The sequence below is a fragment of the Labrus bergylta genome, chromosome 2, assembly GCF_963930695.1.
Source record: "Labrus bergylta chromosome 2, fLabBer1.1, whole genome shotgun sequence".
Classification (NCBI taxonomy): Eukaryota; Metazoa; Chordata; class Actinopteri; order Labriformes; family Labridae; genus Labrus; species Labrus bergylta.
The window spans coordinates 6448847-6463925 of record NC_089196.1 but is presented as its reverse complement, the minus strand read 5'-3'; the positions used below and the strand labels follow the sequence as shown (position 1 = coordinate 6463925).

Here is a 15079-nt window from a genome sequence, read left to right as displayed (position 1 = left end):
TGATTTTTGTATTTGAAAAAAATGGATGATAACAAAGTATCTGGCCTTGTGTGATTTTTAAAAGACCAACAAAACTAGGAGTCTCTTCAAGAGAATCAAAGGCAGTCAGCTGGAGATGTGTGTGTTAACTAGGAGTGTGTGTGTGTGAATGTCATACACCGTCCATGACTTTAGCAGCAACAACAGAGACCATAAAAACAAGCATATAATAATTAATCAATAGTGATTTATTATCATACATACACACAGGTAAAATAAATCTAAAAGGACATTGTTCAAAAAAGAGACAGGGTGCAGAAAAAATAAATAAAACAGGGCGTGTAGAAATCAGCAGAGACATGAAGGAAAACATAAAATGATGTAAAATGACAGTTTGATGTTGGCGGGTCCAAAGACACATTTATACAAAATATACACAAGCTTTCTTTGTTACGGGATACAATCGTGTTCCTCCCAACGGCACAAAAGAAATTGTCAAGTCGTCAGACATCACATCAAGACAATTATAATGCATAATGTAAAGTATATTCTGTTTGTCAATTAGGTCCAATAATAATCAAGTAGGTAGGTGTCTGATAACAGAACTTATATTTACATGAAGAAATATTTTTAAAAAAAGCTAAATTTCTGACAGCACTCAAAGGCCACACTGCAGTTAAAAAAAAAGACTGAAGACTTTACATGTGTGTTTAAGAATTAATTTACATTGTTGTTTTTTTTTAAACCAAATCCACCTGAACTGAGGCTGCAACCTGTCACATGCTCATAAATCACCATTAGGAACTCCTCTTGTGCTCACATTCATACCAGGTGAAGAGAAAACTAAGTGTGGAACTTGTGTGAAATGAAAGGTCAGACCTTGTTTGGGATTTTCTGCAAAGTTGTGAACATTTGATAGGAAAAAAAAAAAAAAAGAAATTCTAAAACCATGATGACAGCACCAGAGCCAAAGTTTTACGATGTCTGTAACTGATGTGGAAACTGGTTGAATCATCGTTCTTACCCAGAAGATAAAACCCAGAAAACAGGGCAGGTTTGAGTTCATGTAAAGACGCAGAAATCCTTTCATCACTGCTCGGTGGGCTCAGAGTCACTGCGTTTGCTTTCTGCCTCTGGTGTAGCCGGCTCACTAGTCTGCCGCTCCTTAGGGTGCTCTGCAGCAGGCTGTGGGGCTACTGCACTGGGTGCCACCTCCTCCTGTGACTCACCAGTCTGCTCCTCCTTAGGGTGCTCTGCAGTAGGCTGTAGGGGTTCTGTACTAGGGGCCACAACCTCCTCCTGTGGCTCACCCACTTGCTGCTCCTCCTTAGGGTGCTCGGCAGCAGGCTGTGGGGCTTCTGTACTGGGTGCCACCTCCTCCTGTGGCTCACCCACTTGCTGCGCCTCCTTAGGGTGCTCGGCAGCAGGCTGTGGGGCTTCTGTACTGGGTGCCACCTCCTCTTCCTGCTCCTCCCCCACGTCGCTGCAGGGAGATTGGAAGCCGCTGTCGTCGTGTGGAGGCGGGGGGAAGTCTGAAGTCTCCTTTGGATTGGGTCCTGTAGCTTCAGACGGGGTTTCCTCAGAAGGAGGTGGCGGTGGAAGCACCTCCTCTGACTCTACCTGGTTGCATTGTGCTGGTTCCTCCTCCATCGCTGGCTGGTTGTCTTCTCCTTTACCTTTCTCCTCAGCAGCTGAAGAGCTTTCTGTAGGAGCTTCAGCCTCCTGCAGGACTTCTTTACCCTCAGGTTCTGCTTTTACTTCCTTAAGCTCTGAACTCTTTGATACGTCTGAAGGCATCTCTGATGCTTCAGGACTTGCAGGTCCGTTCTGCTGAAGAGAATCTTTTTCCTCTGAATTCTCCTCCTTCTCCTCCTCCTCCTCCTCCTCTCCGTCCTCCTCCATGATGTCATCGACGCAAGGCACCTCCACAGATGACTCCCTGGGTGGTATTGGGGATCCCTCTTCCTGGATCATGGACACCACCTGCTTCATCCTCTTCCTCTTTTGAGACGCCCCACCCTCACCCTCTGCCTCAGCATCACCCTGAGGCTCCTCGCCTGCTCCGTCCACCTCCTCCTGCGCTCCTCCGTACTCCCCTGCCCAGTCGATGGAAGGGTTTTCTCCCAGAAGGTGCAGGCTGGGGTCACTGTTGCTGAGGACGATGCTGTCCCTGTACAGGTTGTGTCTCCTCTGCACCGCTGCCTCCTTCACAGCTGCACACAGAAGGAGAGAGAACATTTCAAAATATGTACATATCAAGGGAAATTACCTCTAGGTAATTCATGAGATTTTTGCTTTTTCGCTGATAAATACAACCAGACACATGCTGCACACAGATAATCCACCAGGGGACAGCACGCAGGCCCTATAGGACCTTTGTATGGAACGTTAAAAATGAGACTTAATTAATATTTTTGTCAATTCTTAAAAGGTAAAGAAGTGTTGCTGATACTGCATACGGATAATTACTTGATTGACAGCATATAGTAACAACATATTTTGTGGCTTCTTTTATAGTAAAAGCAAGTTGAAAATGTTCGTATCAAATTTGATACAGTAGGTTTTATAGGTAAAAATGTGTTTATCATATATGATACATTGGGTATTTAAGGTTATTATGTTGATTAACAAGAATTAAAAGGTCACATATTATACGTCCTTTTCAACTAGTGTAAATAAGTCTCAGAGCTCCCCAAAACATGTCTGTGAAGTTTCTTGTTCTAAATCCACTCTGATCCTGTATTTGATCATGTCTATAAACCCTTCTATTTCAGCCCTGCTCAGAACAGGCTGTTTCTGTGTCTGTAGCTTTAAATGTAAATGAGCTGTGTCTGAACACGCCCCTATCTGGAATAGCTTGGTTGACTTGGACTTTCTCGCTCCATGTCCTATTGTTTACGCTGACTCAGACTCAGAGGGCAGAACAAACACCTAGCTGTGGGAGTGTCACCCACCAGGGGGAGGGGTTACTGCCCTTTGTGATGTCATAAGGAGAAAATCTCCAAACAGCCTGTTTGAGCACACATTTCCTGAAAAGTGGAGCAGGCAAAAGAGGGATAGGATGGACTTTTCTCATAACTGGGGGGTTTGAAGACAAGCTAGAGACACATATTAGTGTTAGAAAACATAGAGAAGTGTATTTAGCATAATGAGACCATAAAATGTCATAATTTGAATTATTTATAGTGGAAACGAGGATATTTATGAGCGATATTGAGAAAACGTGTTTACTGCAGAAGCATTTATAGCTCAATGGTTCTCATTTTATGTCTGAGTTTGATGAGTTTTTGTTTTTTGCAGCACTAAAAATTCTAAGATGGGAAAATAAGGAAGAAAACAAAAAAAAGATCAAGCGTTCAATAACTTGCAGGTATTTCCTGCTGCTATTTTTCCCCCCTCTTCCATCTTTGTGTTTTATCATGTGTTCATGCCAACGATGTGATTTTGTTTGGTGAAGAAATGGTTTGTTATTAGTGTGGTAAAGTTGGTCTGATATCTATTTGAAAATAAGACACAATGATGCAAATAATAAAGTAAAGATAAAGAGATCGGCATACAGCAGAATTCCCCAGTAAATCAGGGACCGGATCTTCTGTATAAAGAACTCAGTGAATCTATGAAGTGGAGACTGACCCATCATGATGTCCTTCATGACTGACTGCAGCACCACCTCCTCAAAGATGTTCTCCACCAGGATGAAGCGAGAAAAGTCCTCAAAGATCAGCTCCTGGAAGCGCGGCAGCTCCTAGTATTCAAAACAGTAACAGTCAAACAAACAACATACCAGGGGGAATCATTACTGCAAAAACCTTTTGTACATTTCTATATGATTTTTGTTAAAGGTCACATAGTATCCTCCTTTTCAACAAGTTTATGTCTCAGAGCTCCCCAAAACATTTTTATGAAGTTTCTATAAATCCCTCTACTTCAGCCCTGCTCAGAACAGGCTGTTTCTGTGTCTGTAGCTTTAAATGTAAATGAGCTGTGTCTGACCACGCCCCCTCTCTGGAAGGGCTTGGGTTGCTTGGGCTTTCTCGCTCCATGTCCTATTGTTCATGGTGAGAAGGCAGACTCAGAGGGCAGAACAAACACCTAGCTGTGGGAGTGTCACCCACCTGGGGGAGGGGTTACTGCCCTTTGTGATGTCACAAAGGGAAGATGAAAACGCCTGTTTGAGCATACATTTTCTGAAAAGTTGAGCAGCCAAAAGACAGAGAGGATGGAATTTTTTCATAATAGGCGGGTTTTGTAGACACACTAGAGACACATATTAGTGTAAGGAAAAAACTGGTAACATGTGTGTTGCTTAATATGTGACCTTTAATAAAACATATAGGTGAATGAAAATATTTCCTTTAATTTTTGAGGTGTTGGGTGACAAGAAGGTGTGAGACTCACCGGGGAACAGGTGGGGCTGAGCTGCTTCAGCATGTAGGGGATGAAGATCTGAAGGAGAGCCTCGCGGAAGAAACGCTTCCTCACCGTGCTGCTATCATAGTCAAATTTCTGAGACAAAACAGAAGAAGAAAATAATTATTACCTCTGTGAACCCTAACCTTCAGTCAGGACAGTCTAAGAGCTGGAGCGGAGGTGGGTTTTAAGCTTTCTGGCAAACCCACCCACCTGTCATTCAGGTCAGCTACACGCCTTTATAGGAATAACACTTAAATGGATGAGTTATCAGAAAACTCAGTGTGTGCCAATCGAGACTTAAGCTAATCAGACGTATTTCTTTTTATGAACCAGGCTGTGAACATGTTCAATTCTGCTGTAAACGGGCTTTTGTACGCGGTGGCGGTGTGTATGACTTTCAGTGCTTTAGCAACCAGCATCAAGCGGACCCTTGAAGAACGGCAGGATTTTGCACTACTGCATCGGCTTTATTTTTTAACACAACACAGGTTGCTTCTTGGTGTGTGTGTGTGTGTGTGTGTGTGTGTGTGTGTGTGTGTGTGTGTGTGTGTGTGTGTGTGTGTGTACGTGTACATGTGTGTTACCTTGATGACCCTGTCCTGGCAGCGTTGGATGGTCTTGCACAGCTCTTCTGAACCCTGAGCCTCCAGACTCTGATGGAGGATCTGCTCAAATGTGTACACAGCATCGTCCATTTGCTGTGAACACAATAACACACAACAAAGACTGAGTTTCAAACATATATATGTACATGTTTTTTTATAGAAGTTTTAACTTATTAGTAGTTAAACAGATGTATCAATAGCATGTGCAAGTTTTACACTGTTGAAGCAGCACTTTTTTATTTCTACTTCAAGTTTTTAAACACTCGTTGGATAGTTGAAAGACATTTTCATACAATTGAAGTTTGAAAAATAAATAATATTGCACAGCTCCCACAGGTGTTGTATGGGCATCACAATCTTTCTGACCGCAAAACAAATCTACCTTTGAGTACAAATACAGTAACCTGCACCTTAACAGGAACCCTGTCCTGCTCTCACCGTTTAATGATCTGTTTCAAATCAAGGCCCTGTATTTAAACTCCTCATCACTTACTGTTCTCCTATTCAAGTTACCAAATTACCACCAGAGGGCGCTCATCATCCTCATGCAATGCTACTTTACACACAGCTTTTAGAACCGGAGTTAAGGAAGTTACAGTTAAAATGTTTTTCTTGAAAGTAACACAACCTGGAGATAAATGGCATCATGTTTTTTTTTCATAATTCATCAGCTGTGACGCCGACATGCAGGATGAACAGATGTGCATTACACCAAACAGTGAGAGCAGATCTCTGGGAACATGTTTTAGTTCAAACAAGGACAACGTATAACCTCACTGCACTTCTGTCCCACCATTAAATGCTTCATGTTAAATTAGCTAATAACTCCCTGCAGCGACAAAACTCAAATATTGACCTCATTTTCATTTCCTTAATTTAATTTGTTCTGCTGACTTTGAGATCTGTGTGTGTGTAACATCCTGATCCCAAGGAAAAGGAAACACAGAATATGTCAGTTCAAACTAAATAAACAGAACTGAAAGCCGACAGCTCACTGGAATTTGATGACTAAATAAAAGAGGGAATATCAGAAAATCTGTAGATGTGGCTCTTTTATTGTAGTCATATTAGAAATAAAGACTCCAACAGTCTTACTGAATCAAGCCTGGGATCTGCACAACCTAGACGGAAAGATATTGTAAGTCAATAATCCATATCATCCATAGAGTATTTTACCAAGGAGTACAGTATTAGGGCCACATTAAGGGGAAACAAATCTGAGATTTCAATATTAAAGTCATAAATCTACGAGAATAAACTTGGAAATGTTTGACATTAAAGCGGTAAGAGAAGATAGTTTTACATTTACAAGAGTAAAGTCATTCAAGTAAGAGAATGAAGTGGTTATTATAGTCTATAGTTATATCAGAAGAGCAGCAGCCTGTAGGAAAACGAAGAGCGTGTAGCATTCTGTGAACTTATAGTTTAGTAAAGGTTTCATAAATAAGGATTTACTCCCTCTTTAGGCATCAGCATCACAGTGTCAGGAGTATCAGGACCCTGAATAGATACTGCAACAAACCGGGGGAGTAAGAACCACACTGACTTGGAGGAAATGGTCTTGTCTTTAAGTTTTCTCCTTTCATCATGGTGGACGTCTGCTCTTCTGATACAACCTTTAGAAACATGATTTTAACCATAGCCTCATTTAAACAACGGGCCACACCTGAATTTCCCCTCTGGTGATCAATAAAGAATAATCCTATTCCCCTTAAAGCAATCTACAAATTTAATAGAGTAAATAAATGACTGACGATTTATGACTTTATTCTTGTAAATGCACAACTACTATATGGGAATTTTAGATTAGGGTTTTCTTTAAAGTTCTTTAATACTCTGTCGAAGTATCTAAAACTGTGGCATAAATAATAATTAAAAAAATTAAGTTTTAAAATATGATTTTTCTAAATAAAAGACAAACATTTTGTTCCAAAACAACCCTAGATTCATTTTCAATAGAAACACAATACTGCTATTTTCAATTACTGTTATTTATTTTCTTGGATTTTATTTAATATTAATGTATTAACATCCTGAAAGCCGCTGATGTTTATAAAAGACTGATGTTTTCAGAGTTATGTTGCAAATAATGCTTTTTTTTTTATTTTTATTTTTACCTAAATGCAAACAATGACCCTGGAGAGATTGGTCTCTTTGGAGTTAAAGACTTGAGTTTTTTTTCCTCTCCAACAGTGTAGGACTTGAGAAACAGCTTCAGCTTCACAGTTTGAGTTTGTGGTTTCTAAACAGAAATTGAACTCTGAATGACCTGGAGTTAAAGTGCAGACCCCCCTCTTCCTGGCCCCGGGCCCCAAACAGGAGGTCATGATAAGTGATTTCTCCACGGGGAGCGGGGCATGCCTGACATGTCAGAGAGAGTGGATTCTTGTGTCTGGATACACTGGAGACGATGATTTAAAGACTGTGGGCTTTTAATGAGAAGAAATGTGAGATTTGGTGGCTAAGAAGAAAAACATTTGATTATATTTGACTTGAATCTTTCAGTTTTTAACTCTTTTTAAAAGTATAGAAATAGTTCTAAGATGGCAGGTTTTTTTATTTTTCTACTTCCCTGGCTGCTATAGCAACAAACTACTGATGTAGTTCTCCCTCAGGTTTTTAAATAACGTTCTAAAGGGCTGATTCATCTTAACAACAGCAACATAAAAGTCTCCAGCTCTCATGTATCTGTCCACACACACAGACAGACTTTAACAAACTCTGCTTTTCCTGCATATTTGACTTTGCAATATCAACTTTAACATCTTATTCCAATTCAGCCCCTGACACAACTCCTCCATCACTCTAAATGAGTCTCTTGTTTGAGGCTCATTGAGTCCTGAGTGCGCTGAAGAACAGTGTCTTTTTATCTTTTTATAGCTTGAAACTAAATCCTTTTTATTATTAGAGGAACAATGTTGAGAATGACAAAGACCGCAGGGGGACGGCTGTGTACAATAATACAAGTAAAAAACACAAAAGTGTAGAGATTTGATGGACAAAATTGAGTTGCCCTTAAGCCACAAGTAGATTGCGGTGCCATTGTGAAAGCGCAAGAGACACAGCATTTTATTCTGATGGAAAGCAGTAAACTGAAAAACAAAAGCAGGAAGCTGCCCGCTCGCCAGTGTTTTACTGTTTAATTTCCACATGTTGAATCGCCATGAGCCATTGCAGGCGCGGTTGGGGGTAGGAATGTCTCTGATTGGCTGTTCAACTAAGCGAAACAGGAGAGCCAGTGCACGAGAAGAAATACGGAAGCGCCTCCTCTATACTTGTTCCATTAATAAAAGACCAAGGGCTGCCAGTACCATTTTCAACTTTTTATCAGACATTATTCTCCATTAGAAGTACCTATATTACAAGTGTTGAGCGACAGCGATGATAAAATTGTCTTATCGTATCACAACAACGGTTTATTTATCCGCGTTCTTCCTCCGGTTTCCCCTGTTTGGAATGACGATTACAGACTACTGCCCCCTGCTGGCACAGAGAGTTATTGCCTCTCACTAATGTGCAGAACGTACGTGGTGGTTGGCCGTTGGCTTTAGTCTTTGCGGTGAGTTCAAGTGCGACTTTTTGGCCAAGACGAAAGGCGTCATGCGCCGACACCACAGGCGGCCTTCGTTGCAACTGGTTCTTTCCAGTCTGCTTGGTGTGTCAGGGCCTTAACCTGAGTGTCTACAGACCTACAAAATGTGAAATAAACCCATCCAGTCCTTTGTTTGTGGTCTGCATGAGTCTTAAAACACAGAAAAATGCTCTGTTTCAAATTTGCTCTCCTTGTGACATCTCAGTGGGATTCTGGTAAAAAAAAAAAAAATCCCATCCCCTCCCCTCCCCTCCCCTCCCCTCCCCTGGTAACTCCCTGCCATTTTTAGTCTTGCTACAGAGGAGTGATGTCTACCGGGAAAACTCAAAGGGGGGGCTGATTGCATGTAAAGAGACACACACACCATAACAGAGCGTTCTGAGAGAGCTGGTTTATACAGGGTCACAAACCTCCTCTGCTGCTTGATTCATGTTATATTTTGACCAAAACACAGCACATATGTTTCATTTAGACCACAGAGGAATGTTTGAAAATTTGGAAAAGGGGTTTAATATGTCTTCTTTAAGGGATTTTTTTTTTTTTTTTACATTCTTTAATATTAAATATTTTACTGTTCTGGCCTTAAGTTCTTTTAATTTCAATCATAATCACGTACTAAGCTTGAGAACAAGACCAAAACAGTCCCTGATCTAATTAAATGATTCAATCAAAATGTTGTATAAAGTTGTGTTAGAGCGTCACCTCTCTCATGAGGATCTGGGCCCTCTGGACGAACACCGACGGGCTGGAGACGTCAAATCTCTGCTGCAGACCCTCCAGACTCAGACACTCCACCTTCTCATAGCAGCTCTGCATCTTCACTGGGTGGAAGGCCAGCATGGAGATCTTCTCCATGTGCTGAGGAGGAGGAGGGAGGTGACAAGGAGAAGGAGGAAGAGCAAGAGTTGGAGGGGGAGGGGGTAAAGGAGTAGAAAGGGAGGAGGAAAAGAGTGAAGAAGAGAAAGAGCAGGAGGAGGAGAAGGGGGGAATTAGGAGAAGGAGGAGAAGTAGGAGGAGGAAGAGGAGGAGGAGCAAAATCACAACCCAACATTAGACTTCATATCTTGAAAGTTTTGCTGATACGCCTCATGCTTGCACTTCTCAAGGATCAGCTGCGTATCAACAACCCTGCCCTCAAACACACTTTAAACTTACGTCTCACCCTCATCTCCTCCTCCTCCACCTCCTCCACCTCCTCCTCTTCCTCACCTGTGCCACGGTCTCCTTGGTGCCCTGGTTGAGCGAGTTCTTGCTCATGTCCACCAGCTCTCTGAAGAACACGTCTCGGACCTCGGAGAAGCCTCGGCTGGTCGGCTCCATCAGCGCGTCCAGGATGGAGCTGATGTACGGCTGGATGCTCACCTTCAGCAGCTTCTCCGCCTTGGGGAGAACCACACCTGGAGGGGGAGGGAGGTACACATTACTGAGAGGTCAACATGGACGGTTTTAGTTTCAGTCAAATCTCTTCTTACATTACTTATTTTCAAAATTGAACTGCACAGTTTTTTTTTAAATGTAGTGATTTAAGAATTCATTAATGTTAGTATTTGTCAAATTAAATCAATGAATTTGTTTCAGTGTTATATTATATAAGAATAGTCTTTCAGTTCAGTAAACAAAAATCAAATGTTGAACAAAAGATCAAGTGGCAGCAGAAGCGTTTTCTGGAAGCCTGACGTTAAATTAGTCCCTCCAGACTCCACACAATTCATTTAACAGTAAAGAATCATTTGAATATTAAAACCATTACAGAATATAAATCACATAAAAGGGGTTATTTTGTGCCCTTCAATATTTCAGCAGATATAAACATCTGCTCTGTGGCTGACCTTTGATCTTGTTGGTGACATGCTCCTTAGACGTGATGATCTGGTCCATGTCTGTTCGTATGGAAGCTTCCAGAGAAGAGCGAGCCGCCTCGCACTTCTGCAGCACGGCCTCAAACTGAGCCTGACACTGAGTCTGCACCAGACTGTACACGGCATCGCTGATCTGCACACAGAACAATGAAAACACGTTCAACACATCCTCACTCGTTTCAGTTTCACAGCTTCAGTAAACAAATCCCTGAAACTAATGATTTAAAATGAAAATAACTCCTCCCGTATCTTCATCACAACACAGGTATGAAGGAGAGGATCAAACGTTTAGCAATTTTGTCTTTAAAAAACATATTCTGTAGAATTTAAGTGAGTTTAAAAGGTTTTCTTTATGGCTAAACTGCGGAGCTATTTCTTACCAGCATCCAGTTCCTCTGCCTCTCGTGTAGTTTCCCTTTGAGGCGGGGGGAGATGAGCTCCCTCAGCTCAGGGAGGAGACCCTCCATCACCAGGTTGGACAGAATCTACACAGAAAAGACGATAAGAAATCATAAATGGATAAGTCACCATGACTAGTCTTTAGTTTCCCAGTCAGTCGTTTCATTTCTGGCTTCTTTCTCAGTCAGTTTAATGTCAAGTGATGTGCAGTGATCTATTGTTATACATCAAATCAAACTTGATTTATCAAAGAAATTAAGGAATTAAGAAATGAAACAAAAATGACAATTTTAGTAGATTGAAGAGATAATTACTGCTCTTAATTACTCCTCTCCATTACCCATTATGCATCTCACTGACCAACAGTTTGTTTGGAGATATGGCTAACGTAGCCTGACACTTTTAGCCTCCAGCAGACTTGAAGTCGTTGGTTCATTTTCAAAGTTGTAGAGGTCAAACTGAAAATATGCTGACTCATGTGACATCACTTGAGTCAAGGAGATTTACTGACTGGAGCCGTTTTCACATACACACTACTGAAAATATCTAGATCATTTCAGGAGGACTGCTCTAGATATCCTCCACACATTGTTTAAATATGCTCCTCACAGCGGGAGACCATCTCTGTCACACGGGAGGGATGGCGGGGGTCGCCTGAGGTTAGACGTGACATTAAAAAAAAGAAGGGGAAGTAGGGGACGGAGTAACAGAGTCCGCTATACAATGCTATAAGGGGAATCTCCGGATAATATCCTGCTGCGTTCTCACATCAGCCCACTGGCGGGAGAAACTCCGGGTGAAGTCTGAGGGAAAAATGTGTCTGTTTGCGTTCACACATACAGCTCCTCCTGGAAACATCAGACGTTTTTCAGGAGTTTTCTGCAAGTGTGAAAGCCCCATTACTGAGTTTTGCACTAACCCTGAGGAGCAATTAAAAGGCTCCATAAAACTTAAAATATGTATTCATACTTCAATAGATCTCTTAATATAATATTGTGTGTAAAATAAGAAATTTGCCCTTTCAGTCTTTTATTTTTTTTTTTATTTTGGGGCTTTTTGCCTTTATTTGGACAGTGGATTTAGTAGCACATCAGGATGAGAGAGTTGGGAATGACATGCAAGAAAGGAGCCAGAGGTCCTAAGGTCAATTCTAAAAATGTTCTAAGATAAATAAATATTTATGAGATAAAAAAAACTCTTTAAAAAGCATCAGCTGTTGAAATTGAAAACTTTCTCATTTTCTGTAATGATACCGGGGTGGTCTGATTTATTTGCATGTTTACAGAAACCAGAAAAACCTGTTTCATGTCTCATGAGTTATAGACTCCTGCACGACACTTCATTCAGACATTTCATTTAGCCTTCAGGGCACAGATAGCATGAACAGGTCTAAAGTGAGAACAGTGAGCAGAGAGTAAACAGTCTTAAGTTAAAGAATAAAAACAGGTGCAGACAGGAATCTGGTGAATGTGTGATGTGCTGAAACAATGAATACACACGTGTGAGAGGCTGTCAGATTTCTACTTCCCTGATGCATATATGACAACACCGTTTTTAAAACAGGAAAAAAAAACAATCAGATTAATAAGAGCGGAGGACAGTTCTTACCTGTGATGGAACACCACACATCATCTCCCAGGTGCCGTAGTGCCCTTGAGCCTGGCGGTGGAGTCGTACTGCGTCAGTGAAGGCAGGTGTTTGGACTTTATCCTCTTCAGACAAACCTGGAAACATGGGAAGTTAATTAGCTGTTAGCGTTTTTACCCATAATCATTATGGAAGTTTGGGAAATATTAAAGCATGATGCCTCCATTTTTCTAAATAAATTATTAAAATAAAGTAACCGGTAAAATACAATTTTGATACAGATAATCAGCCATATGCTGAATATAAGCCCTCGATAATCGGCCAGGCCAATAATCGGTCAACCTCTACTTTTGTCTGTTACTACACAAACAAAACAACAATAAGCAAACAACAACAAAAGAAATCCACGTTTCCTGCTCTTTACATCTTGCATTTCATACGTAGGTACCTGGCTGCACAGTATATTAATAAATATCTAAATATATCACCTTTAGTCAAATAATAAGTTGTATTTGTGCTGTTTCAGCTGGGCTGCTCTCAGGAGTCAGACGGAGTGTGAGAAAGAGAGGACTTCTAAAAAAGGAACTTTTCTAAATTCCTCTGCGTGTCTGACCTCCAAAGAAAATAAAAGTCTGTTTTAAACCAGACTGTCCACACTGTGCTGTGTGATAAAGAAAATTCTGACATACTGGACAGAGTGTGAGAAAGACCCACGCTCACAAAGCCAGGAAGTGTGTGTGTATGAGTGTGTGTTCATATAGGGGAGGTAGGGTATTGATGGGACCAGAGGCAGGAAGAGTGTGTGTGTGTGTGTGTGTGTGTGTGTGTGTGTGTGTGTGTGTGTGTGTGTGTGTGTGTGTGTGTGTGTGTGTGTGTGTGTGTGTGTGTGTGTGTGTGTGTGTGTGTGGGGGGGGTCTTTATTTTGATTAGGGGATTTCAAACAAACCTAAAATTGGGATTTCCAGCCTCGTCTTCTAACATAAAAAGCACAAACTGCTTGTTGCTCACATCTGCTGGATTGACCAGAGGATTGTTTCAAAATTCACACAAGCTGACCTCAAACTAGTTTTAAACACAACTCAGAACAAAGGTGACTTGTGTGATAGAGCATCTGTTGTTATTGTGAAGTGTATACTACAAGGAGGAGTAAAGATTGAATTTCAACAAATCTTGGACAGAAAAAGTTTAAAATGCTGACTTCAATAGAGACATTCCCATTCAGTATGTCTGTTTTATGTTCATCTTTAATTTATATTAAGCCTTGTTGAGCTACTAAACTTGTCTGATACAGATCTATTTAAAACCATAAATGCTGAATATTTTTTTTTTTAATCAGGATGTAATGTCACAGTAACTGCTTCCCCTTCCTTATAAAAATCCTCATGTCATCCTGCCTGCCCCCCCCCCCCCACACACACACACACACACCTCCCCCCTACGTGGCTTCAATATCATGAGACTCAAATTTAAGTAATCATTCTCCATCATCTGAGTTCACCACAGACTGACAGTGTGACTGTGGCCACAGCCGGGATGTATGTACAAACATATCTGAAAGAACACAACAAAGGCATGAGTGAAGCTCCGAGATGACTGTGTTGGTTTGATTAACTGTCGAGAACCCTGGACTCTCTGTCTATTTATGGTAGTATTTGCACTTTACTGTGTACAGTCATTCTGGACTTCACTTCATAAATACAGGTAGTCGATGCTGGTCTGTTTATTTCTCACACTACCTCTGTCAATTTGAACTGCCACTTAAAGATACAACACGTACATTCTGCCGCCAGCGGGCTCTCAGTCAATACTACAACAACAGAAGATGCCGCTGAGGCTAGCGGGGAATCATGGGAGAGCTCTCTGCTACTCTCCCTCCTCTTAATTCTTAAATACTTCCTCTTCTGTAGCATAATGGTCCTAGAGGAACATTTTATTTCTAATGGATAGTTTTTACAGAAGTCTTCTGGTAAGAACAAGTGTGTGAAGGCCGAGATTCTTTTGGGATGTGATCACTGGAAGCGATTTATTAATGTTCATTTGTTGTTGACAGCGGTGTAGCATCACTTTTCATGTGGGTAGTGGGGGAGGGGGGGCTCAACTTTTATCACATTCAAGTAGGAGGTTGGGAGGGAAATAAGTTTTGGCACTAGTGTATCGTTTCTACTGCAGTGTTCAAAGCGTTAAAGACATGTACCACTAAATAACTACATCAACAATAAAGTTTAAGGGCCTGTGCTGGAGGGGAGTTCTAACGCCTTTATTCTGACTTTAAATATCAGGAAATGCAGAAAATGATGTTTAATAGTTGTAACAAACCTACAGCCTGAATAAAGATCTTGGTATTTTACATTTTTAAAGGTTTAACATGAAAAGCAGCACATCTTCTCTAGAGTTTGAAAATGTCTCCAAGTCTGGATTGACCAAAAAGATGAAAGAAAATTTTACTAAATTTATGTTTTGAATTTTAAGTTCAAGCTCTATGTTATACAAACAACAACAGGGAAGGTGTATCAACACCTTTCCAGGTTCCTTTTGGCCCTCACAGGTGAAACGGGCCCTGCAGCAGCAGCACATCATGTAACTGTGACTGAAGCCTGACTGTGCAGCACAATGACTGGTTGACCTGAGGTGAGATGGGTGCACCC

The 15079-nt window shown here is 41.2% G+C and overlaps 1 protein-coding gene across 1 annotated transcript in view; it reads right to left on the bottom strand.

Annotated features, from left to right (window-relative positions):
* Positions 1-206: 206 nt before the first annotated feature.
* The window catches only part of niban2b (niban apoptosis regulator 2b), a 51419-nt gene continuing 36546 nt past the window's right edge, over positions 207-15079 (bottom strand). Inside the window, exons 6-14 of the mRNA XM_020641115.3 lie at positions 12456-12571; positions 10829-10933; positions 10419-10581; positions 9799-9986; positions 9292-9447; positions 4977-5090; positions 4378-4485; positions 3613-3724; positions 207-2192 (exon numbers count right to left, since the gene is read on the bottom strand). Of these exons, the coding sequence (XP_020496771.1) occupies positions 1069-2192; positions 3613-3724; positions 4378-4485; positions 4977-5090; positions 9292-9447; positions 9799-9986; positions 10419-10581; positions 10829-10933; positions 12456-12571 (2186 nt within the window). The 3' untranslated portion in view covers positions 207-1068. The remainder of the gene's footprint in view (positions 2193-3612; positions 3725-4377; positions 4486-4976; positions 5091-9291; positions 9448-9798; positions 9987-10418; positions 10582-10828; positions 10934-12455; positions 12572-15079) is intronic.